Consider the following 27,547-nt stretch of genomic DNA (forward strand, 5'->3'; position numbering starts at 1 on the left):
CCAGCATGGCCGTTCTTATGTTACTTCTGCCTGCAAGCCCTGGCTGCAAGAACGGTCAATGAGCTAAAATTAAATCAAACCTTCCCTGTTACATTAATTCCAGCAGAGGCTGCCCTTCGCTGCCCTTCCTGCTGATCCCACAGGAAGCTCTGGAACACACCCTCCTCTTCACTGACTCACTCCCTTGCAACTACTTCCCATTTCCTTCATGGTACCTCTACCTCCCCAGCCTCTGAATCCATGACATCTTCCTCAACCCAGCTACTCATATAAGGGGCTAAGATTCAAGGTTCCAGTCTGGGCCCTGTCAGCAGTTCTGACCTTTCTGCTGCATGCCCTTTACCCTGCATGATTTGACTGAAGTAATTCAAATAAGAGAAATCAGGGTGTGTTTTTCCCTTGACTCTTAGCCGGCGTAAATAAAATGGAGGGGAAAAACCATCAGATGAAAGGGTTGAAACTACAACGGCTTAGCAAGCAGAACTCCCTCCGAAGTCAATGGAGTCCCAGGCACCAAGGGACTGAAGAATTAAGCCCTAAAACTGCACACGGTTTACATTGCAAAGAAAGGCTGATCCTATTCTTGTGAAATTAGGGTATGAGATTATATTCAGGAGTTCAGTGTGCAGCTGCTCCATACCAGTCAGTGATGGGGCTGGAATTCTTCCACAGGAGCTCTGCAAGTGGAGGCAACAGCAGCGGGCACTGACTCAAAGCATCTCCTTTCAGTCCTAGCCACACACCCTCCCCCAGCCAGCACCATTTGCCTCCTGTGGGCTGCCAGTGAAGGGGAGGTTGCAGCTGCTTACCATGTCCCTGGTTGAGTTTCCACTGCCAGGAAGCCTCTGTTAGTGTCTATTAGTGTGGAAGCCAGCACAGACTCCAGATGGATAATACCCACTGTGACAGAGTTCCCCATTTAGGCATCGGATTTGCTCTACTAGAGCAGATCATTGGACCATCAAGCCAAGTCACCTAGGTCCAACAGCACAATCCTTTATAGTAAGAAAAAAATCCTACAAATCATCTAGACAGTCATGCAATGCTATTCATGGGGGTATTCCTTCCTGACCCCTGTGGCAATCAGCTCCTACCCTGAAGCATGAGACTTGATTCACCTTAAAATCCAATATAAGGTAACGAAACTGCCAAGCTGAAACTGCTCTTGGAGTTGAGGGAGGGAGTTGCTTCTTTTGCTTGGTGTAAAATACATGCTGCTGGACTGCAGGGAGCATCAGATGAGAGTGAAGACTGGCAGCAGAAAAAGACGACTGTGTGCATCAGTAGTGCAGTGTAAAAATATTTAGGGTAGGCAGGCTGTGGAATGGAATGAAAGCAAACGGGAGCTGTTACTTCAGTCCACAAAACTTTTAGTAAACAGCTTTTGACTCAATAGGACACCCTTAGCTGCAGAGCTCTTTCTACACAGGGATTGCGAGAGCTGAGGTGTATTTCACAAGAAGTGAGACTAGCTGTTGTTATGCGCTACAAGCACAGGAAGGAACAACCTCATCAAATAATATTAAGTATCTGATGCATCCTTAACAGCAAGAGAATTCAGCAGTTACCAGCAGTACCCTTTATGCTGTCCTTAGGGTAGGACAGTGCAGTCTAGAATTCTGCTCAGCTGTATTATCAAACCCCTGAACTTACCTGATTCTGGGTTCTCATTTTCAAATGCAAAATTCAGCTTAAGCTCTGAGCCAATCAGTAAAGCTACGTCTCAGCCAATCTGAGACAGATTCTGGTTTCACACAGAAACAAGGAACCATTCAGCACTTTGATTAGAGGTGGGTCCAGATCAAAAACCTTTGGTGAAGTTCTGATCTGGATGTAAACTTTACAGCAGGCTCTCAGCTCTACAATGGGCCAAATGACCCAACTCCTCTCCCCACTTCAGGAGCCTGCAGGCAGTTTCACAGCCCGCAAGAGAGTCAGTGCGACCGTCTGCCGCTCAGGACCATAGCTAACTTTGACAGCATCTTGCTTTGCGCCTGGGCTTTTTACAAACCCCAAACTCAGTTGTTAGAAAACCACATGAGCCCAAGGCCAAAGAAAAGGCTTGTCCTACCCCTTTCAAGTTGAAACAGCGGATTTTGCGTGGTTCTAGGGGGCTCTTCTAAGCTGCATGAAATATCCCAGATAAAGAGACTAGAATCCTACTGAACAACCAATTACAACACAGGAATGATATGGGCACTGCAAAAGGGGCTTTGTTCTTAAGGCTGCTAGACCGCTAATGACTCACTGCAGGGTCATCCTCTAACCCGAACATTTCCCCCACATTCCTTCCTGAAGATGGCCCATGACTTTTGGCAAAGACAAGCAGCTATATCCCTAAATTGGCCACTATCCAGCCAGCTTTTATTATTCCATCTCCTTTCTTTCTCAACCATGTGTGTCCTTAATTCCCTCACAGCAGATGAGTTGGCACATTCTCACCCCTTGTGTTTCCAAATAAAAGGCCAGATCCGATTGCCTTACTTATGTGAGGGGTCATGCTGAAATCAGGGAAGTGCATGAGATTTGGCCCAGGATTTCTCAGCAGAGCTGTCACGTTGCACCAAACAAACCCAGGAAAATGCGCGGAGGATGTGGGGGGGTAGGGGGGAGCAGGAGAGATACATTGCACACTGTTATTCATTTCACCTGCAGTGGCAAGCCATTTGAGTTTCTAAAGCTGCTGACAGAGCAGTGAGCTACACTATGTACTTTCTACAGCTGTTATCAACGTCACTAGCCTGCGCGTAATCCCAGAGAATGTAACCGTTCAGCAATCATTAACAAATAATCAGTTACAGGATTAGGCACCATTACTCTAAATTTAAACACTTAACTACCTGCATAACACTAATTTCTCAACAGTGACTAGTGATACTGGGTGCCTTAATTTCTGGGTTTCCAACCTGAGATGCCTTAAAAGAGCCAGATTTTCATCCACCCTCTGAGAATCAGGCCCATTTGAGAGGTCACAAGCTGAGCACCTAAAAACCCTGGAAAAATGTAGGCTACATTATTTTTCTTTATTTACATTGCTGTAGTGCCTAAGAGCCCCAGGCACAGACCACAGACCAGGTACTGTGCCAGGTGCTGTACCAACACACTATAAAACAATGGTCCTTGCCTCACAGAGTTTACAGTACCTATTACCATGAATAACCCCTGTGCTGAGCCTATGAGGAGAGTAATGAACTGGTGAGTCTAGAGAAGGCTGGGAGATTCTAATTCTAAATTAAATGGTTATTTTGTGTAATTAAAGCAGACCTCAGAGGGAGAGGGTAATTCAAAAGCACCGGTTGTGGAGATCTGACTGGGAAAGGAGGGAAACTGAGGCAGCAGTGCATCCAACAATGGAAGAAACAAGGGCCCATTACAGTCTCTCACTCAACTATTTCTTTTGTGATGCTCAGAGAAAGAAAGTCACAAAGCTCTGTTTGAGATCCCAGCCTCTGATGCAGGAAATAACCTTTGAAAGTGACCTCTCCCAACACCCCACTGCGCGCCTCCACCCACTCTTCCCTGGTAAATGAAGGAAATCTTGTGTGAGGAGAGATGCACAGGGAAATAGAGGAGAAATTCTGCAGCAGCAGACATTCAGCTCAGAAATGGAAGTTAACTCCCTTGTAAGTTGCTAGGTTTTTTGCTACAGCTATGGATATTTGTATAATCTGATCTTTAAAAGAAGGGGCAGCATATGCTTCATGAATTTTTATGAGACCAGCTTTATTTTTATTTATATATATATATATATATATATATATATATATATATATATATATATATATATATATATATATATATATATATATATATATATATACACACACACACACACACAATGTGAGGAGATCCCACACCTGAGCCTCAAAATACACCCTGGATATCAAAATACACCCAAGTTACAAAACATGGCATACAATCCCTGGGGAGGCTCACTGAAATGTCATGTTACTTACTTGTCACAAAGGGAGTTGACAGAGCCTTTGGAACTGCAGCCACACGGAAGGCAGAGCCCACTGGTTTGGTTCAGGAGATATCCCTCCTCGCAATTTTCACACCGCAGACCAGTGTAGCCTTTGTGACACTCGCACTGTCCTGTTGAAGTATTGCACTCATTCACACTTGCACTCCCAAGAGCACTGCAGTTACACAGATAGTCTGCAAAAGGAAAAAGAAACTCAAATTAACATGCTCTAGTCATAAAATGAAGTATATAAGCATGGGGGGGGGGGGGGAGGGAAATCGCTAAACATGCAAAAATTGCCAGGAGCACATTTGGGACAACCAGGCTTGTGTGTGTAGCTCATTCTGTGTGTGTAGCTTTGAAACAGCATTGCCAACCCCAAACAGCCAAAGATCACGAGTCAGGGCCTCCAAAATCATGAGACTGGCTTAAAAAAGAAAACAAAACACCAAACATGAGGGTGTTTTTGTTGGGGTTCTTCATATTTACTTTCTGGTGTTTGAGCCTCTGGGGTTCATGTTTTCAAGCTTTTCTTCCTACAATTATGAGGACTAGAAACTTACTTTAAAAAAAAAGTTGAGACTCTCCCATAATCACATGACTCGAGGAGCTGGGGCTTTCGGAAAGACACCAAATATCACAAGACTCATGATAAAACTGCAACATTTGGCAATGTTGCTATTAGAGCACCTCATAATTCATGGATTTATCTTCACCACACACCAGTGAGCTAAATCGGTACTATTATCCCCTGTAATTATTATTATTACAGATGGAGAACTGAGCAGAGAGAGAGGTGAAGGGCGAAATTTTCAAAAAAACACATCAAGAGCTGAGCATTTTTGGAGTGCTGATTGCAAGTGGCACAACAGCAGCTGTGGGTACTGCCCAAGTTTCAAAATCTAGCCCTGATGATGGTGCCTATAAAAGAGGCACCGATCTCTTCAGAAAATGTGCCTCTGACTGTGGATGGTGAGCATCTGAAAATCTGGCCCTAAAATGACTTGCCCAGGATCAACCACAAGAAAATCCTTCCTCTCATCACCTAAAACAGAATGAGCCAATTTCAGCCTTGCTGTCGGCAGGCAGTTCTCCACTAGAGTCACCGCAGGGCTATCATCTGATCCGAAGAGCCATTCAGGCACACACCCTCCTCCAACTGACTTTCATGGAGGTTCTTCATTTGGAAGGTTTACCGAATCCAGCCCTCAAAGGGCTGGGGCAAAAGATCAAACCACAAGTTCTCAATCTACATAAACTGAAGTGTTTAGAATAAAATCAGAATTCCTCCCCAGCAAACTAGAAACTGACACTATTAGTTTTAGCTTCCCTTCTTTACTGGAAAATATTGGGTGCTGAATAATTCAAAGTATTTATCTACCAAGACTGAATTATGAATAAGGTTCATGTCTGACATGGCAAACAGGCTTCGAGGGAGTTAAGAAACACTGATGATTATTTACCGAGAGCAGCCAGGGTGCATGATGCCATACAGATGGAGGCAGTTGCCATAGCCACTGACCGGAAGAATTTACAATCAAGAACCCAATCTCACCCACTTTACCCCCAGGAGTCACCCCACTGAAGCCTACTGGAGTTTTGCCTACTGGAGCACTGAAGTGGGCCTAAAATTAATAAAATACAGTATTTCAATATTTGTACTTCACAATTATAGTGTACACTTATGTCCCAATCCAGCAGTCCATCCCTATTGAGCAAAGCACTTAATCATATGCCTGATTTTATGCACTTGTTTAAGTTTCACTGAAGTCAAGGAGACTTGAACATGTTTAGCTTTAGGCACATGCTTAAGTGTTGGTCTGAACAGGGATGGATTTCAGAATGTATTTAAATGTTTTGTTGAACTGGAATCTTACTGAGGATCTCAAAGTGCCTTTAGAAATACCAGATCCCAGGGAGAAAGTAAATTTATTCATTTGTCAGATTAATTTACTCATTTCATGTTGGCTATTCTTCGTATATTTGCTTGTGGAATTTGGGTTGGAGGAAGAGATTATAGATCAACTTCCCAATTGGTTATATACATTTAAAACATTCTTTTTAATATTATGCCCAATTAGTTCTGGAATGAAATAATGAAAAACCATTAAAGGAATGCTGGAAGCCTTCTTCTCATAAAGAGTTGAATGGGGAAGTACTCGGAACTTTCTAAGAATCAAATATCCAGACAGTTATACTGTCAAACTATAGGGTTCAGTAAAATGTCATTCAACTCAATATTTAGAGTGATACCAGGTTTTTTGTTTTTACAGTAAATCAATCCATCAGATGCAGAGATCAGTTTTGCACCAGATTAAGAGAAGAAAATTTGTATCTCATTCATGCCAACATAAATCTGGAGTAACTCCTCTAACGTCAATAGTTATTCTGTATTTATCCTTGTGTAAGTGAGATTAGAACTGGGCCTGTATTTTCTTGGATCAGAACTGATTACTGAAATGAAAACCTGGAGATCTGTATTTATCCAGGTAAACATCCACTTCCAATTACAAGCACAAATTCCCATCTCAGTTATACCAGTGTGGCCTCACTGATTTTAGCACTTTGACTTCTACCAATGAGCGCAGGTCATGGGCAGCCACTGGAATAAGCGCTCCCTTTTCAGTTTTTAAACCAAACTATTAAACACATTAATTACTTTTAAAAGCTTGTTGTATGCAACGTAATTAATCATAATCAATTTGATAAAAAAAGATGTTATAGCTAACTGAACAGTGTTCTTAGATGCTAAGAGAACAGAGACCATTCTTACGTATTGCTCCATATTCAGAAGTTCTTATTGCTGCAGTCGCAGCATAACATCATAAATCATTGCTTGCTCTTAGCCTACAAGGTTAGAGTCAACGTAACACTGAAGAAGTTCTACGGTAGCTTTCCGCTGCTAGTTGATATTCAAACATTTCTACAGGGAAAGCCATGGCTATTACAGGCCAACTTCTCTTCTCACTGCAACTCAACCCACATCACTATAGTTTCTCCAGAGTAAAAAGGAGAATTTGGTCTGTATCCTCTAAAAAGAGACCCGGGGGGGGGGGGGGAGGGGGGTTGCAGAGCTCAGATAATCTATCTAGCAAAAAGGTGTGGAAAAGCAACGCTGGCCCAAATTGCTAGCCAAATCCAGCCTAATGCATTCAAATGAGCAGTGAAGTGGTTTAAAGTTTTATAGTTTCATGAGAGGAAGGCAAGTCTAACGGTTAGGGTGCTAGTCCGGAACTCGGGAAACTCAGGTGCAGTTTCTAGCTCTGTTACAAAAACTTCCTGCCTGATCAAGGCACTTAGGGTTAATAGCACTGCCCTACCAGCCTTAGCTGAGGCCAGAGAAACTAACAGGGGAGTTGTGAAGGTAAATATATTAAGGTTGTGCAGTGCTCAGATACTATAGTAACGGGGGAGGTCACGTAAGTACATTAGATAGATGAGATCTCAAGTACTGCAGCTGGAGGAAACCAAATACAAGTCATGCTTTGGATTATATTTTACATCTGCAGCATCTACAATGTTCTATGTCTTAAAATAGCTTGCAAAATGATAGAAAGAATGGTAAAGACTATGGCTGAGATGTTCAAAGCTGACTATGGGATTTTTGCAGTCTTCCATCAAAATTTCACCCAGCTCCGTTCACAAGCCCTGCACCCTCCACTATTAAAAAAACAAAAACTGCAAAACCAAAATTAACAACGTTGAATAAATTCTAGAAAGAGTCACAATACAATAGCAGATATTCCATAAGTGAAAAAGAGAAGTTAAATTCTATGGATACATTATTAGACTCCAATCCTGCAACTTCAGGCACACAGAGCCCTATTCAGCTGTGTGCATGCAGTGCCCGACTGAATGGGGGTGAACCAGTAGCAGCATCAGCCAGTAGCAGCGTCTGCCGGTGCGCAAGAACTTGAAGGATAAGAGGTTATGTTGTGAATTCTTCACTCCATTCTACCAGCAAAGTTCTATTGCATTCCATTCTGTTTCTCAACCATGCCCATCACCATGGTGTTCGTGTGCCATAAGTGACAGGAAATAGGTCATAAGACTACCCTCTTCCACATATGGGACTTTCTTTCATCCTTCCTCTCCTCCTTGGGGGAAGTCACATGTGGATTTTTTTCTTCATATAGGATACTGTAAGTGTACATATTAGTAAAGGCAAGGTCGAGAAGTTGTTCTAGATGCAAGAGACCAAATCCCCAGCTGGAACAATTGCATAGGTCCATTGACTTCAGTGGCACTATGCGGATTGACATCCGAGGACCTGGCCCAATGTACTGTAAAAATAGTGAGAGGCACAAAAGGTGAGGCCGTAAGTAAAAGGCTTGAACTGATTCACCACAGTCAATTGGTATCAATCACACTAGGAGTACACTGTATTGAAAGCTGCAATAGGTAGGAGAGGTTGAGATGAAAATTCATCATATGAAATTTAATTTCATCCTTAGAATGGCTATACTGGGTCAGACCAATGGTACATGTAGCCCAGAATTCTGTCTTCCAACAGTGGCCAGTGCCAGATGCCTCAGAGGGAATGAACAGAACAGGTCAATTTTGAGTGATCCATCCCACTGTCCAGTCCTAGCTTCTGGCAATCAGAGGTTTAAAGACACCTGGAGCATGGGGTTATGTCCCTGATTACATTGGCTAACAGCCATTTATGGACCCGTCATCCATGAACGTATCTAATGTTTTTTTTAAAACCCAGCTATACTTTTGGCTTTCACAACATCCCATAGCAATGTGTTCCACAGGTTGACCACACGTCGTATGAAGAAGTACTTCCTTATGCTTGTTTTAAACCTGCTGCCTATTATTTTCATTGCATTAAGCCCTCTTTCTGTTATGTGAAGAGGTAAAAAAATGCTTCTCTATTCACTTTCTCCACACCATTCATGATTTCATAGACCTCTATCATACTGCCCCTTGGTTGTCTCTTTTCTAACCTGAATAGTCCCAATCTTTTCAACCTCTCTTCATATGGCATCTGTTCCATAGCCTGAAGCAATTCTGTTGCCTTTCTCTGCACCTTTTCCAATCCTAATACACCTCTACCTCGATAGAACGCTGTCCTCGGGAGCCAAAAAAAAAAATCTTACCACGTTATAGGTGAAACCACGTTATATCGAACTTGCTTTGATCCACCGGAGTGCGTAGCCCCACCCCCCTGGAGCACTGCTTTACCGTGTTATATCCGAATTTGCGTTATATTGGGTCGCGTTATGCTTCACATTGACCCTGCACTTCAAACTTGGTGCCTTGCATAGAGCCCTGACACAGCAATCTGTCCTGTTTTCTAGTCAAATCAAATATCTACTGCAGCCTTCTAACCGAGGAACAGATAGCATGGCAGAACAAAATGCTGGTAGTTGCAGCAAGAACAAGATTTCAGATGGCAGGAGTTTGTACTCAGAAATTCATCAGGAATGCTGGACTTTTAATCCAACCAAATGAAAGACGAATTGGCCTGTGAAGAGCTACCATCAGAGAGCTTAGAAATAGCGAAGAAAACTTTGGTGTGGTTGGTGTCTAGGCATATTGCTTTAGAAGTTAATTATCCTAAGATCCTGAAATGCCTGTTAATTGATGTCACACCACACTGTAGCAGGCTCATGAACTTTTATCCGTGGCCCAGCCACCCTTAGAGAAGGACAGAGTGCCACACACAATGTGGTATCTCAAACATGAACATGAAGAATTTATTTCCCCGCTCATCTCATCACTGAGGTAATAGATTCCCTTTTGAGAGCCTATAAACATTGAGAAAAAGTTAGCAACACTGCCTCCTACAAAAAAAAAAAAAAAAAAAAAAAAAAAAATCAAGCCTCCCTCCGGGTGTGGCTGTTATCTGTACATTTAGGACACAATGATTGCACCAGGTTTGGTAAGCTTTCTAAAAGCACGGAGTTTAAGGGCAGAAGGAACCACCAGATAGATCCTCTAGTCCAGTGGTTCCCAAATTGGGGTTCGTGAACCCCTGGGGGTTCGCGAAATGTTACAGGGGGTTCTTGGGAAAAAATTCCCTAATGGTGGACAGAGCTGGCCCTAGGAACTCTGGGCAGCATGTGGCCAGCAGCCTGGAGTAGACTTCCAAGAGCTAAGCAGATCAAAGCAAGAATATCTATCACACTGAGGAGATTTAAACTTCAAGACTCCTTTTAAGAAATGGAAAGGGAGGTGGATTTTTTTTGCTGTTTTTAAAATGAAACAGCCAGCTAGTATTGTTTTTAAAATTATTATGAAGAACAATTTTAAGCTTTGTTGTAACATGTGGTGTTGGCCTGGACTGCTCAAGATCTGAATGCTTGTGTAGGAGGAACTCTGAGTTGGCTTCTTAAATACCTTCATACTCTTTCACATCTGATACTCCTTGATGAAACATAGGAGCCTTGTCTTATAACAGGCTTATTCAAATTGATACAAGCTATGAAAGCGAGTTCTTGGAAGAGTGTTGCCATTTTAATAATGTAATGAAAATACTGTAATGATAAATTATTAATAATAGTGTGTAATAAGCATATCATAAAAACAAATTTTATATTTCCAAGATCACTGCTTTTATAATTTATACTCAGGTAAAGGAGAAAATCCCTGGAAATAGACATTTTTAGGAGGGGATTCGCAAGACTTGACATTTTAGTGAAAGGGGTTCACAGGTTGTTAAAGTTTGGGAACCACTGCTCTAGTCTGACCTCCTGCATCATTATGTCTGAGCCCTTATGTTAGCAGGTGACCATGAAAGAAACACTGTTCCACTAAGTCAAGTAAAAGATTCCAGATGGCAAGGTTTCAGACAACGGGCTTGATGTGGAATACATACGCTAGGATCTGCTTACACCAGTTACTCGACAGGGTGGAAAATGCAGCGATAATCCAAAACAAAGGAAAGCATGCAGCTTTTCATTCACAACCTGGGAAAACCAACGTTCAAGCTGTCTGAGCAGCAAGCCTGGTGGCTATGTCTGTGATCTTGTTTAACGAAAGCAGGCTGGGGCGGCCCCGGAGTAGCTGTTACAGAACCTACTTCAGCCAGTGCACAGGAAACAGATCTGAGCTTTTCTGCTGCTGAAACAGTTCGAAACCCTGAAAAAAAAAAAATCACATGCACATTCTGGGTAACAGTGATCAGACACAGATGAGGCTTTCTTGGCTACTTCTTTCTTTCCATGGCTGTCTGCTCACAAATAATGCTTCATGGAACATCCACAATTACGTGAGGCTCCTCACACAGCCTGCATGAGGTCACAGTGCCCCTCACACACTCAGCTCCCTAACACAACTGAGCCAAATCTGCAATACAGAGGAAGATCCATGGAAAAAATAACGTGGCCCCAAGCTGTACCACTCTGTGTCTAACAAATGTACTCAATGATCACCGTAAAAGAGGCACTCAGAGAACGTATTTGCCATCACAGTGCACCTGGGAGGTAGGGAAAAGCAGTTACCCCATTGTATAGATGGGGAACTGAGACACAGAGACACCAAGTGTCACAAAGGAAACTTGTAGCAGCATAGAGACTAAACCCCGGACCAGTGTCCTAACCCAAAAAGCCACCCTTCTCATGACAAGCTTCATGAGACTTAGAAGATTATGAGCACATAGATCTGAGGGCCAGCAGAGAGGTCCCAAGAGGAAGAGGAAGGGATGGTGTCATCAAGGCAACTGAGCCTCCTCCCCTTCCCACGTGGCATGGGGCAATACGTGCATGAAGAGCACTCTCCATGCGGGTCGCTGGAGCGCACAATCCCCCTGCTCATGAAAGTCAGAGCTGGAACAGACTGATAGCACCAAATCAACCAATTCATCCCACTGGCCAGCGCAGGATTGTTCCCTGAAGCACAGAAAGATGCCCTTAAGCACTATCAGTCTGAAAGCAGGAAAGAACTAGACAGACGCTTTAAAGTCCGTTTGCTAATGTAACAGATTTGACACTGGTGACTTGCCAGACTAGGAAAACCTGAAGCTTAATCTATCTCTATCTCTCTATATATTCACTGCCCTGATTGTGGTTGGGTTAAGAAGGCAAGAATATTTCAAAGTCGAGAGAGGAAAGTAATAATGAACTGTCTACCTTAGCCTTCTGCTGATACATCAAAAAGATGGGGAAAGAAAGACTATAGAACATTCTCCTGGCCACTGGCCAGACCCTCTCTGGGTGCACAGAACCGTTATTCCATTTGATCAGGCACATGTCTTGCTCTTGAATGTAACCTTCAACAATATCTTCGAGCTTGTGCAAGTATGAAGGAATTCACAATGAGGGGGAAGGAGGAAGGGAAGATGCGATGGTTTGGCGTAATAGGCTGATCCTGAGGTGGGCTTAGTCTGGGAGTTGTCTCGTGCTGTCCTGCTCAGTATCAGACTGATCACATTTATTCCAGAAGTTCATTCATGTTAGGATTGTAACATAAAAGTGGTGTAAAAGCCAGGACAGGTAATTGCCCCGTGGACAGAGCACTGGCCTGGGATGAAGAGTGGGGTTGTATTTCCTGTTCTGCAATTGATTTGTTGTCAGTGAGTCACTTCCCCTTCCCTATGCCTCAGCTCCCCTATATGTGGAATGGGGGTAACACTACTTCTCCTCCTTTATAAAAAAGTGCTTTGAGATCACTGGATGAAAAGCACTAGAAGTTGTGATGAATTGGATTATCAGAAGCAGTGAAGTTAATAAATCAAGCAGGGAGGCACAAGCTTTGGGTCTATACCCAGCTCTGCCACAGACTTCCTCTATGATCTGGCAAATCACTTAGTTGTTCCATGCCTCCGTTTCCCCATCAGTAAAATGATTTGGGTTTTGTGCCGAGCATAGCACTGAGCATATTGTTGGAGCTAATAAATAATATTTCCCTACCACACAGAGATGTTGTAAGTCTTAATTCATGAGTGTCTCTAAAACACTTTGAGACCCTTAGATCAAAAACACTATAGAAGTGCGAATCGTTCTGACAAGATACTACTTTAACCAAAGTGAAAACATGCTGCCTTCATGAACCTTTACTTTTCACTGCTGGATTTTTAGAAGAAGCTTGAGTGAAAGAAAAGATTTACAATACGCTACAGCAATGGACACAGTGTTTGAGGTATTGCTGTAATGGGGACTCAAATTTAGCATGCAATTTCGCATTGCTCCAGCCTCCAATTGGGTCATTATTGTGCAAAATTTCTAGATTACTAATAAATTTTTACCTTTTTTATTAAATTGGAAATATGCCGCTTGCTGGAAATATTAGAGTTCCACTTTGCTGCACTGACAGAATAAGGATCTGCAAAGATTTACAAGTCTGCTGTTTTATAAAATTTCACAGAGCTATAACTTCACATACGAGTTCTCATAGCAATATATGCATTGGGTTAGATTCTCTGGTGCACTTTGAGGAGGTGAAGCTCATGGAGGTTTGGGAGCTTTAAGCTACCTTCATGTCCTCCCAATTTTGGGCTGCTGCAGGGTCCGGAACAGTTTATGGAGTAACTTAGAGCAACCCCAGAAGCAGCTTCTGCCATTATCCTATACCTTCTCTTCCCTGGCTTTGTTTCTGGCACACTCCCAAATGTCTACAGCAGCCCAGCACAGTACCTGTGGCAGAGGAATTGGTTGTTTGCAGTGTATTAGAGGTCAGGACAGATGGGCCAAGTCCCACTCACCATATTTTTGATGTAAGAGGACAGTCTTCCGCTTGCTCAGGGTCACTTCGGACAATGAATCAGATCTGGAATAAAACTCTCCTTTCCTCTGTAGGGCTGGGCTTTTAGAGAGGGCGGCTGGGGTGCTTCTCAGAGGAAGAAAACTAGGACCGTGCCACAGTCCAGCAGAGAAGACGCCCAGCATATTTTTTTAGGGGTCAGCTAAAGCTGTGTGTGGTCATACTACAGCTTGGTAAATACAGCAAAACGTCCTGCAAATATTCAACTGAGTTTCTTAAATGAATAATCATGGGCCATACTCCTGCCCCTTTAGTGCTGACTGCCGGGGAACACTAGAGTGATAGAGGCTCTCTAGCACGAACATTTGTAGAAAGCACCTTTCAAATCCACACAGGCCGGAATGCACTGAAACAGAACGTTACATTTGTATTCCAGGTGTCTGAAGTGCACCCATCCAATCAAGAACCAGAAACACTACCTTGTGACTTAGGGTGAGATTGGTTGGCTAAGTAACACACTGAATTTTTAACATCCACCCAAAGAGTAAAAAATTCAAATAAGTATTTGTCTACCTTTGAATAAATTTGAGTAAATGATTATTTGAGGGATCTCCATCAAACAGAAGAGAGGCTAAATGTGTCAATATAATTGGTTCACTCCAAATTATTTAACTCTAGGGTGAAGTTTTCCAGCTTCCTTCTTATGAAATAAGACCTTAATGAGTAAAGCGAGAAGGTAAAGATGTAATCAAAAGCCCAAGGAGATACTGGTATACAGAGGGCAGGTTCTTTCTCCTCCTACCTACCTGCTTCTATCTTAAGCTTCACTAGGTCTTTGACTCGACCCCACACATGAGGAAAAATGGGAAGGGAAATCTAGTCTCAAGGCTTTGAGAGACGGAGCAAGATCAGGCCCTCAACTAATACAAAAGAAACCAGTGACTGAAGAGATTCTTACTGAGCAATGAATAGCAAGGGGCATCTACGGGCCATCCCCCGCCCCCTTTTTTTCAGGGGGAGGGGGGGGGAAGGTATATTGCCATCATGGGATCAAAGTGTCTGGAAAGACAGAAAGCAGACTAGGGAAACAGGTGTGAAAATTCTAACCAGGAGCTCCAATGATGCCTGTAATGTAGTAGGGAGACAGGATCTGGCTGCGAGAGGATTCTTTACTGAGGCTGCTGGACACTCTAGGTATGTCTACACGGCAATAAGACACCCATGGCTGGCCCATGTCAGCTGACTTGGGCTCAGAGGGCTTGAGCTGCTGAGCTATAAAAATGCAGTGTAGACACTCAAGCTCAGGCTGGTACCTGCGCTCCGGGACCCCGCGATGGGGGAGGGTCCAAGAACCCAGGCTCCAGCCCGAACCTGAATGTCTAAACTGCAATTCTATAGCCCTGCAGCTCAGACCCAAGTCAGCAGCCGCAGGTGCTTTATTGCAGGGTAGACAGACTACTCACAGACCCTGTAGTTCTCCAATTAATAGCCTGTGCAGCCTAGCGTCATCTTACAAGGTCTCTCTGTCCTGACCTGGACTAAGCTGCCATGGAAGGGACTGTTGACTACCGTACAGCACCTTTCCCCTGCCCCAATTGATGATCTGCCTTTCAGTTATGGGAGGCAGACACCAGTCGTACATGCTGCCAGATTTAATAGCATGATCCACATTTTGCATTTGTGAATCACCTCTAAAACAGTTCAGTCATGTAGAAAACTGAATTAATTTTTCGCTTCCTTTCTGACTCGTGATGTTCAAAGTGTACAGAAGAGATCCCTTGGTGCATATTTTAGCCATGATTTCTTTTTCATACAGACCATTTAAACAATGAACGAACAGTTTTTACATGGGTGAAGTAGCCACAAATGGCAAAACAAAAGCTATACAATGTGTGAACTAGAATATTTAGAACTTACTTGTCGGGAACGTTCTAAGAGAGTTTAAATCATGAACACTATTCATAGTGTGCAAAATTTCTAAGCACCAGCATGCCCAATGCACAAGAGGTTTTATAGCATACAGAAGCACAAGGAGACCATAGCGGACATGGGCCCATTTCACGTGTACAACTGCAGAGAAAAATAGTACCTAGTTCTTACGAAGTGGGGAGGAAATATTATCTAATGACTCAGAAAGCAGGGGAGGGAAGGGTCTCTAACCTGGCAGAACTGGGACCTCTGGCTTGCCAGGTAGGTTACTAATTGACATGCTCTGTTAACTTCCTCTATGCCTCAGTTTCACCATTTGTAAAATAGGTTAGAATAACTTACCTACCCCACTAGGCTGGCGTTGTTTGTAAAACATTTTAATTGGCCCAATTCTTTAATACTAAGGGCTTATCTACATGGGGAGATTTCCCAGCATAGCTATACTGGAATCGCTCTTCTGCTACAGTTATACTGGTGTCCAATGTGGACACACTATTCCAGAATGAAAGTGATTCTGATCACTCCAAAGGGGAGTAAATATTGCAGAATAAAAACCACTTTTATTCTGGAATAGGGTGTTCAGTATTGTGTCCAGTTCTGGGCACCGCATTTCAAGAAAGATGTGGAGAAATTGGTGAGGGTCCAGAGAAGAGTAACAAGAATGATTAAAGGTCTTGAGAACATGACCTATGAAGGAAGGCCGAAAGAATTGGGTTTTTTTAGTTTGGAAAAGAGAAGACTGAGAGGGGACATGATAGCAGTTTTCAGGTATCTAAAAGGGTGTCATAAGGAGGAGGGAGAAAACTTGTTCACCTTAGCCTCTAAGGATAGAACAAGAAGCAATGGGCTTAAACTACAGCAGGGGAGGTCTAGGTTGGACATTAGGAAAAAGTTCCTAACTGTCAGGGTGGTTAAACACTGGAATAAATTGCCTAGGGAGGTTGTCTCTGGAGATATTTAAGAGTACGTTAGATACATGTCTATCAGGGATGGTCTAGACAGTATTTGGTCCTGCCATAAGGGTCCTCTCGAGGTCCCTTCCAGTCCTAGAAGAGAATCTATGAATTTATGGAGATTTATACCAAAAGTGGAATAGCTATCCCACTATAGCTCTGCTGGGAAGTTTTCCCATGTAGACAACTCGATGCTTTACACTATGTGCTAGGGTCTTAATATAAATAAGAATCAGGCCCTAAGATGTCTAGAATATATGCAGTTATAGAAATACCAAAGAGAGCTAAAGAAATGCTCAAGGATTGAAGCATCAACCGTTAAGAATACATCCTTTCCTTTTAATTCATTGTAAAAGTCTGCTGGCATTTTACTTTTGCCGATTGCATTTTCATACCAATGTTTTCATGAACGTCTGCAGCCATATAAATATTCAGTCAGTTCTATTTAAAATTTCCATACTTTTAAACCACCCAGGGTGTGACAAAACTAACCGAACGCTTCAAGTTTATATATAAACAATATGAGACAAGGATTAAATGGAATGCTGGCAAACAACTCCAAAATAGCACTAGGCAACCCCCAGACTCCCTGCCTACTGAAAGTTCAAACCGGGAGTACATTTGTAAGCAATCGTCTGATACCCCTCAGGAAATATAATCATCATGTCAGCAACATTCTTTTGATACAAGATCAAGACACCTCCTAAGGAGCAGTCCTGAAAATTTATTAGCATACTTCAATTTTAGTATCCATGTACTACGTCCTAAAGAGAGAGGGGAATAAAAAAAATTACATGAATAACATGGAATATAATCATTGAAGTCTCTATGTACTTTGCTTAAAGCAAAATAATTAAAATCACAAACTTTCCTTGGTGCTTTGGGGAATTGTAGCTAATGAAAGAATGTGTTAATTCACACAGCGGCTCTAAATTAGCTGCAAAAAGCTGGAGTAAGAATGATCCCTCAATCATTTGCACTTGGGCTATAAATTTTGTGCATGGATAAATAGGGAGAAAATTTGAGACTTATATGGGCAAATGGAGAATGGAGCTCGAATTAGGTTCTGGGGCTGTTATTCAAAACAGTCTTCTGTTTTCCCCATCTTCTGCAGATTAAGTGAAGATGCGGATGTATAACAGGAAGGAATGTTACCAATATACATCTCCCTTGCCTAGACTAGGATTTGGAAGGTGTTAAAGGAACACTGCCGTGTCCACACTAGGTTGTTAACATGTGTTAGCTAACACCTTCTAAAACCTAGTCTAGACAAAGCCCAACAGGATCTCAGTCCAACCCTGAGCCAGGGCAAGGGTCTGGTGTTTGTGTAGGCATGTCTCATTCATGAGATTTTTGGGCCCAAATGGTAGCAATCTCATAGGGTCAGCTGATTTCCAGGTCCCTTTAGAGCCCCAAAGTTGTACCCCAAACCTTAAAAAAAAGGTTTAAAAGGTTAGTGACTGAGGGGCTGGATTTCTCAGCGTTTAAGAACTGGCTGCAGAAATCTATCCCTGAAGTCAATGGAGTTACACCTTTATCCTTAGTTTTCTGGTTCAAATCCAGCCCACATCAACAGTCGCCGAAAGGAGAAACCATCTGATGGCAGTTTGGTGAAATGAGTTTGATCTTAGTCTAGCTCCCCGTGGAGAGATGTCCACATCATAGAAACTACCACAAGTAGCTCTAGTCAGGATACTCACCGGCAGCCCCAGCAGAGCCCCTACCCTCCCTCCTAGCTCTCAAAGTGGTCCCTGCAGGTTAGGGTTTGTGCATATTGGTAGGACAACGTAGGGAAGTTTGTATCCCTGCTGCTTACGCTATACCAGTTCTATAGTCAAATAGAGGACTTGGACCTCCAAGGCAGCCAGTCTAGCACCTTTCACGTCAGGATTTCAAATAGGCTGGCACTAAATTCACCACGCTAAGATTAACAGCAACAATGTCAACATTAAAGAAGCCAACTTCTCTCCTGGGCCAAGGCAGATTTTACCAATTTTTTGATTCATGATAGCCTCAGGTCTTGTTTTAACTAATTTGGAAAAGTGCAGCTGGAGAGAATTCCTATGGCCGTCAGGTCTCACACCAGCTATGCTCCATTTGATTCCCGGAGAAGAGGAAAGAAAGCGAGCACTAGCTTCGCATATCACCTTGAACAGACAATGCAGACCAGGCACTCAGTTATTATCTTCCACTCATCAGCCATCTTCTCCGTGCTGATCTTGAAAGAGCAAATGCAATTTAAAAAATAAGCCTCTTCAAAAGCCTGCCCTGTAAGCAGAAGCCACCAACAAGGGGCTTATGTGCTCCTAAACCAGGAGACCTCGGTCTTTTAATAGCCTGATAAACACCAAACCCACAAGACAGCAGGATGTACTCGGCCTAATTCTCCTCTCATTTATTCCATTGATTTCAGTGGAGTTACACCCCTGGAGAGAAAAGAATCAGGATGTCTGGTTCTTGAACCTGCCTTATCAGAAAGGTTAGCAGAGAGAAGTTCCTTGGGGAAGGAGAAAAAGGTTCCTTTTCTTAATTCCTCGTCTGGGGACTGAGAGGAGAAAAAAATATATATGTGGTTAAATTTCCATCGCAAGTGGAACCTCAACAGCAATGCAAATGCTGAATCACTAAGAAAAAGTTGACTATGGAAAGCTACAGGTTCAAATTGCCTTCATTAAGAGAACAGACCTGATTTTCTTCTCCCCAACAGTTGTGTAAATCAGGAGTGATTCCACTGCAGTTAATGGTCACGCTGGTGAACACCAGAAAAATAATTAGTTTCATCATAGGGTGAAGAATGACCTTACAAAAGTTGATTCTAGGAAAATACATAGGAGCATACTATCCCTGGTCCACTGAAGTCAGTGGAGTTACACCAGAGGCACATTTGGCCCATTGACCGTGAAAGGACACATTTCACAATTCTAAGGAAAAAGGATAGAGAGCAGCAGACTAAAGCCAACAGACTTCAAGAAAAGCAGCCTTAGCACACTCAGAACTGGTAGGTTAGGTGGCGTGGGGAGAAAATCTAAGGGATAAAGGAGTCCAGGAGAGCTGGCAGTTTCTCAGAGAGACAATATTTAAGGCACAACAGCAAACTATTCTGATGCTATTCTTTCTATCTTTCCTTGGCAAGAGCAACATGGCTGCATCAGGAGCTCTTTAATGACCTGAAAATCACAAAGGAATCCTACAAAAAGTGGAAACACGGATGAGTTGCTAAGGAAGAGTGCAAAAGAACAGCACAAGCATGTAGGGACAAAAATCAGAACGGTTAAGGCACAACGTGAGTTATAGGGACATAAAAAGCAAGAAGAGAGGCTCTATAAATACCTTAGTGGCAAGAAAAAGAGAAAGGAAAGTGTAGGTCCACTACTTAGCAGGGAAAGGAGAGCTAATAACTGATGGTATCAAGAAGGCTGAAGTGTTTAATGCATATTTTGCTTTAGGGTACATCTACACTACAGGGGGGAGTCGATTTAAGATACGCAAATTCAGCTACGTGAATAGCGTAGCTGAATTTGACGTATCGCAGCCGACTTACCCCGTTGTGAGGACGGCGGCAAAATCGACTTCTGCGGCTTTCTGTCGGCGGCGCTTACTACCACCTCCGCTGGTGGAGTAAGAGCGCCGATTCGGGGATCGATTGTCGCGTCCAGACGGGACGCGATAAATTGATCCCCGAGAGGTCGATTTCTACCCGCCAATTCAGGCGGGTAGTATAGACCTAGCCTCAGTCTTCGCTAAAAAGGTTAATGGTGACTAGATGCTTAATACAATATGAACAAGGGGGAAGGAAAACAAACAAGAATAGGGATAGAGCAGGTTAAAGAATATTTAGATAAATTAGATGTATTCAAGTCAGAAGGGGGTGGTTTAATTCACCCTAGGGTACTTAATGAACTAGCTGAAGCAAATCTCAGGACCACTAGCAATTATCTTCAAGAACTCACGGAATACAGGTGAGGTCATCTGGGAGTAGGGAAAGCAGTTTTGTTTGTTTGTTTGTTTGTTTTTAAACACAGAGGGGGTGCGGGGTGGGAGACAAAGCACCTGGGGAATCATTGACTAATCAGCTTAACTTCAAATACCTGGAAAAATACTAAAACAAATTATTAAACAATCAATTTGTAAGCACCTACCAGATAACAGAGTGACAAACTTACTATAGCCAACATGGATTTGTCAAGAATAAATCATTGCAGACCAACCTAATTTCCTTCTTTGACAGGGTCACTGGCCTAGTGAATGGGGGATGGCAGGGGGAAGCAGTAGATGTGATTTATCTTGATTTTAATAAGCCTTTTGACACAGTCCCACATGACAGTCTCATAAGCAAACTAGAAAAATGTAATCTAGATGAAATTACTGTAAGTTGGGTGCACAACTGGTTCAAAGAGTAATTATCAATTCATTGTTCGCTCTCAAACTGGGAGGATGTATTTAGTGGGGCCCTGCAGGGGGTCCTGCACTGTTCATTATCCGAGTCATTAATGAAAATAATTATAAAATCTGCGGTTGACATCAATGGGAGGGGCTACTAGCGCCTTGGAAAAGATTAGAATTCAAAGGACCTTGACAAATTGGAGAATTGGTCTGAAATCAACAAGATGAATAATTCAATAAAGACAAGTGCAAAGTTGTTCACTTAGGAAGTGGGGGGGGGAATCAAATGCACAAATACAAGAGAGGAATGGCTAGTGAGGCAGTAGTTCTGCCGAAAAAATTCTGCAGGTTACAGTGGATCACAGATTGATTATTAATCAGTGTGATGCAGTTGCAAAAAAGGCTAATATTCTGGGATGTATTAACAGGAATATCGGAGACTTGGGAGGTAACTGTCCCATTCTAGTCAGCACTGGTGAGGCCTCAGCAGGAGTAGTGTGTCCAGATTTGGACACCACACTTGAAGAACGATGAGGAGGTTGGTATAACGCATGTTGCTGAGGGATGTGAATAAGCCACACCCCATAGCAACGTAAATTACATTGACCTAAGCACTGGCGTGAAGAGCGCTATGTCAGCAGGACAGCTTCTCACTCCCTACTGTCGCTTGTTGGGAGTGGATTAAGTCAATGGGAAAGCTCTCTGCCATCGGCTTAGAGCTCGATATATCCTTTAGGGCTAACCCAGGCTAAACAGTTGGATACCTCTTGCTTATGCCTAAAAAACCTTGCTCTCCAGAGTCCAAGCAGCATAGAGATACTGTTCCTTCTTGTTAGGAATTTTTATTCCCTTTCACCCCAGTTCTTCGAGCTGGAAACTCAGCTGATGGGAGAAATTCACTTTCATGACTCATCTTAATGGGGGGCGGGGGATGGGGGATGAGCAATCAAAGTCTTTTGTCCTCCTTAATGTTCCACAATAATTCATCTGGTGTTGATGGGCCTTTCTTTCTGGCCAGAATGTAACACCTTCTGTTGGAGATCAGCACTTTACACTATTTAATGTCTCTCTCCTATTTGGTGATTTACACAGTCACAGAGGCTTATAATACAAATGCTTAAATACTACCTTAACTGTGGGATACAGATGTTATAAGTGAGATTACATGCATGCAGCAACTTACAAGCATTCAGTAAAGTCCAAACACTAAGCACATTCTTATAATTCTAATACCTGTTTTACCAGCACTAACACACACAGGTGAGCCAGACTGATTCCAGCCAGGGGTGTATCTACACTTTAAACGCTACAGTGGCACAGCTATGCCACTGCAGCTGTAGTATTTCAGACCTAGTCTATGCTACATGGTCTACACTACGCTGCCCTGCGATGACCTAGCTGTGGAAGTGCCTTCACTTAAACTTGACTCCCACCGTCAGTGCCTCTTTATGACAATAGAGAGTCACAGTTGATGTCATTAGGTCAACACAGTGTCAGTGTAGACTCTGCGTTGCTTACGTTGACCGTTACTGACTTTCAGCAGCCATCCCACAATGCCCCACACTGACAATACAATTGATACAAGCACTGTTATTACTTGAGCCCCGGCACTTCTTTCTTGAAGAATTAAGCACTGGTGTAGACAAGGCCAAATGATTACCTGGCCAAAAGTTCATGTAAGAAAGTGTGTTACTTGCTAGCCCTTATTTACCTATTTAAAAAGTTAGTCATTCAAATCAGGGACAAGAAAAAGTTACCATGCGATTTAGGTGACTAATCACACACCTCAGATGGCCAACGGAATTCACTAACAACCTACAGGCTGAATTTTGCTGGTGGAAACAATTTAGTGAATATTTACAGATAAATACATTTGCAGAAGCAGGACTGGTTCACAAACGGGGAGAGGGGAGCTAAATTTGTAACACACATGAATTCAACCAGTTCTAGGGAGGACAGATGGGCTTGCTGTTAAGGCACTAGGACTGGGAATCATTGGGATCAATTCCTGACACTGCCACAGATCACAATGTGACCCTGGGAAAGTCACTTAATCAGCCCTGCACCTCATTTACCCATCTATAATATAGGGGGGTGATACTTCCTTAGCTCACGGGGGTGTGGTGAAGATAAATCTACATGGGATGTGCTTGGCTATAGCAGTGGTAAAGGGCCACATCAGAACCTAAGTAGGTGGAAAGTTTATGGGATGACTCCTGTGCATTGGAGGTGCGTTAGAGAGAACAAATGCTGCATACTCTCTCTTTGTTTTCAGCTCCCTTGTATTGTTTCAGGTTCCTGCCCACCATTCCCCTTGCTAGGATGTTCTTATCAGATCAGGTGCCACCTCTGTTGGAACCTCTATCAGCTACTTCAATTGGCTTATCCGGAATCCTCCCACCCACCTCCAACCCACCCACACACCTTAGTGCTAGATGAAGAGGCAGTGATGTCACTTAGCTGGATGAAAAGCTCTTTCATTCCTGCTGGCTCCCAGTATAAGTATTCACCCTTCTGTTTGTGGGCTGCCAACTTCATTGCTCCTCAACAGCTTTGGCTGAGATAATTAAGAATTCTTTTATCAGTGTAATTCACTTCAGCATAACTGGCTCATCCAGATTTGAAGAACAAAGTCTTTGTCTACCCTGGGATTCCTGCCATTTTGCACAGCTGTACCAATTCAAACCACTAGCAGCGACATGATTTTCACCAGTTCAATGCAATTTACACCCATGCAATTTAATAGTTTGAAACCAGGATAAACTGCACCAGTGCACATAGCATTGCACCAACATAAACTGTATCTATCCCAGGGTTTTGCACCAGCTGGTAAGCTATCCTGGTGGAAATCCTGCTGCACTGGTCTAAACCATATCTGCACAAGAGGATTGTCTTGATGCAACTATACAAGGGCTGAAATCTCAATGTAGGCCAAAATCTGGTAGCCTCTCTTCTCCTGGTTTTACATGGAATTTCTAATCTCAGAATGACAGGATAACAGTCATCCAGCATAATCACTGCACATGTGAAAGAAGAGAGGCATGGAATATAGAACATCACCAGATGAATCATTCACCCCTTTTTTATACAACACCACACCTGATCCCAGAAAGTGATTTTCCTCCTTGAACTTGTTTTGGAGAAGTTTGTGCCACCAAGACTAAATGTTTGCAAAAGATGCATTAAAAATGGACCAAATACATTAAATTGCTTTGGAGGTCGGGAGGGGAACAGGTCTTAACTGAAGAGACTTTTGTAACTAAGCGTAGGCGCTCACATGACATTTTTGGCAAGGAAGATGCTGTATTTATGTCACCAGCACCAAAAGGGCAGTAACAAGATGTAGTATTTGTTTTTGTTTTTTAAAATACACCATCAATGCAATTAAATCCGTTTTAAACCCATGTAATTGGCTAACACTGCAGGAGCATCATTAGATTAGTTATGTTTGTACATTTAAGGCACACTTTACGTCAAAACAGATTATTGCCCTGACTTTTAGTTGTGCACATCCCAAATTTGTGTATCAGTGTGCTCAACAATACAGTACCTAGAGACCAGATCCTGGTTAAAAAAAAAAAAAAAAAAACTGGTCCTATTCTGAAGCAGATGGCAAAACTCCCATTCACTTCACTGGGATCAGGATTTAACCCAGTGACTTCAAGATGTGCTGATATGCCATTGCTTCTCTGCATCCATGGAAACTAAGCAACCAAGGTGATTTGTGTGTCTCTCTCTCTTGCTTAAAATTACGCTGTGTATTTATCCAGGAATGCTACTGCACAGTTGGCAATCTCTTGAGCGCCAACATCTTTGGTGGTATGATAAGATGGTGTTCTGGATGGTGTTCAATCTGCAAGGAGACTACATCCCCTGGGATTTGTCTGCATGATGATCTTGCTTAAAATTATACAATAAAAACTTCTTTGCCATCAACTTCAGTAGGGTCAGGATAGGGCCACTATAGCAGTTAAGGAAATCAATCTTCTGTCCGAAAGGATTTGCTCTCTATCCGCCTTCATTTTACAAAATTAATATTGGGGAGGGGAAAATCTCCTACTTGCATAAGGCCAAAGACACATGGAAAACCTTGTGCAAAGAGATGGGCACCTACAGTTCTCACTAAAGGTGCAGCAGCAATCCCGCTTCCTGATCGTTGTGATAGGGAGCTGGGATCTTTGCACAAATACAGAATTCACAGTACGGTTTTCATAGCACCTCCCACTTCAGGATTTTAAATTAAATTAATTAAATTAAATTAATGGAGATATCCCATCTCCTAGAACTGGAAGGGACCTTGAAAGGTCATCGAGTCCAGCCCCCTGCCTTCACTAGCAGGACCAAGTACTGATTTTGCCCCAGATCCCTAAGTGGCCCCCTCAAGGATTGAACTCACAACCCTGGGTTTAGCAGGCCAATGCTCAAACCACTGAGCTATCCCTCCCCCCATTTCAATGGGTACCGGTGAATTCACTATCCCTAAACCCTTGTGAGGTGGGTAAGCATTACCTTAGCTTTACAGTTGGCAAAACTGAGGCACCAATAGGTTACGGTCCACACTTTCAAGACTGACCTCTCATTTTGTTTTCTAGAGCCTCACCGCACCTCCTACTGATTTCAGCTGGAGCTGCAAGCGCTCAGCGCTACAGGGGGGGGAAGCGAGGAGGGGGGAGGGAAATCAGTTCCAGGTGGCTCTGGTTAAGCACTCAAAACTCAGAGACCTTTTTTAAAAATGTGAACCCAAATGATGTCCTAAAGGTCACATACAGCTTGCCTATGGCAGAGGGGGGAAATCAAACCCATGGTTTTGGCTCCCAGCATTTTACCCATTAGGCCATATTTCCTCCCGGACATGGAAACATGAGCTGGCTACAAATGAGGTACTTTGCCTGGCTAGAGAAGAAACACTCAGCCTCGCTACAGACAATGTATGCTGACTGCACATTTGTCTCATATAATTAAACTTACTTAAAAAATACCTTGCTGGAAGGAAGAGAATGTATCTTTCCAAACTCTTTCCTCCAGAGACATCTGTGATCACAGTAGAGCATGTTATACAGAGTCTTTAGCATTTAGCGCCTAAGTTCGTGGAGCCAAATTTAGCCCTGGTGTAAGTGGGTGCAACTGCCATCGATTCCATTGAATGTTACACCCACATATGCCAGGATGTATTTGGCCCTGGATGTAAAACCATCAAGCAGCTTGGCACAGCGATAAAGACAAACATACAATGATTTCATATCTAGAAAAGGGAGAGCGTGCTCCATATCTGGTTTGTGCTAACGGGTGGAGTCAAAAACACTTGGCCTTTGCCTATCTCTGCTCCCGCTGAAGTCAAGGGCAGTTTTACCACCCACTTCACAGGGGGCAGAGTTAGGCTAAATTTGAGCAATTTTAAAAATCCTGCCACAATGCAGAATTTCTTCTCGCAACAAACTGAATGTTTTTAGCAACAAACCAGAGCTAGGCCTAAGCCAAAAGCCTGGTTCAAACTGGATCTGAGCTTTCAGGCTTGGGCCCCATCTCGCCTCCAAACTGAAAACACATTTGCATGATTCCGACTTCAGCACACCACAAGGATCCAAGGGAAGAGCCCCCCTGCTCTAACAATGCCCCTCTAAAAAGCATCCTGCAGCGACAACGCAGCTTGATCTCCATGAAGTTCTGTTTACATCTTATTTAGTCTGTGGTTGCAGTTCAAGGATCTGACACTGACCTACACAATCCTCTACAGTTGGATCCTAGAGAGAACCTAGAATCTATATGCAGAGTACTTGTCCTGAGGGTTTTAAGAAATTGCCTCAGTTGTGAGGTCAGCTATGAACTACCCCACTTCCTCTCTTCATACGAATGCCCAATGGCTAGCATCATCCTGGCTGCGCTGCACCACAATCACAGAAAAATGGCTGACCAAGGGCCAGTTTCTGCCCTCTGTTATACCCACATGTGCCAAAGAACTGCACCCGTATGCATTGCTTAAACTGCCTCCGTTATTTCCCACTTGATCCAACACTCATTTCTGAGATGCACGCCCCAGAGATTTGCCCCAAAGCCTTAGCCGGGGTTGTTGGAAGTAGTTAAGGTGGACAAAAGACTAATGACTATGCATGCAGATTATCCGCACAGTCTAAGTACTTTCAAGAGTACTGAAATGTTTATGCATGCTTGGGAGCAGGAAAAGTGTTTAGCATAAGCTGACAGCCACAGCTGAAGGTTGCCCTGTATTAGTATTCTATGTGGCTTTGCACAGAATGAGTAGGCCACCTTAAAGGTGACCTGCAAAAGAATTTAAGAGTGGAGCGTGTGTCTCTGATTTTTTAGGATGTATAAAGGGGGCCTGACAAGTTAGGGGCACTGATGTTTTGCTTTATTTATTTAAAAAAAAAAAAACCCCTTAGAAACATCAGGAATGAAAATTCTGGCCTTTCTTGGTTTTGCTAGCAACCTCTTTGAAGTCTGTGGGGTATTTATTGTAAACACCAATACCGTATTGAAGGAGCAAGTGTGTGGATTCTTTCACGAAGGGTTCCTTTATCCAAAGTGTTCACTAGTCACTGAAAGAGTTCCTAAAAAGAGACTTAAAACAGCCTGACTAGAAATCCCATCTCATCTCACTTACTTGACTTTCACTCTTGCATCTTGTGAGGTCATCATTTCACTAAGTCTCCAC

At 43.0% G+C, this 27,547-nt stretch overlaps 1 protein-coding gene across 1 annotated transcript in view; it reads right to left on the bottom strand.

The window, feature by feature from the left end:
- The window catches only part of MEGF9 (multiple EGF like domains 9), a 78,116-nt gene that overhangs the window by 29,303 nt on the left and 21,266 nt on the right, over positions 1–27,547 (bottom strand). Inside the window, exon 2 of the mRNA XM_008170843.4 lies at positions 3,957–4,158. Coding sequence (XP_008169065.2) covers positions 3,957–4,158 — 202 coding nt within the window. The remainder of the gene's footprint in view (positions 1–3,956; positions 4,159–27,547) is intronic.

This window comes from Chrysemys picta, chromosome 18, assembly GCF_011386835.1.
Source record: "Chrysemys picta bellii isolate R12L10 chromosome 18, ASM1138683v2, whole genome shotgun sequence".
NCBI lineage: Eukaryota > Metazoa > Chordata > Testudines > Emydidae > Chrysemys > Chrysemys picta.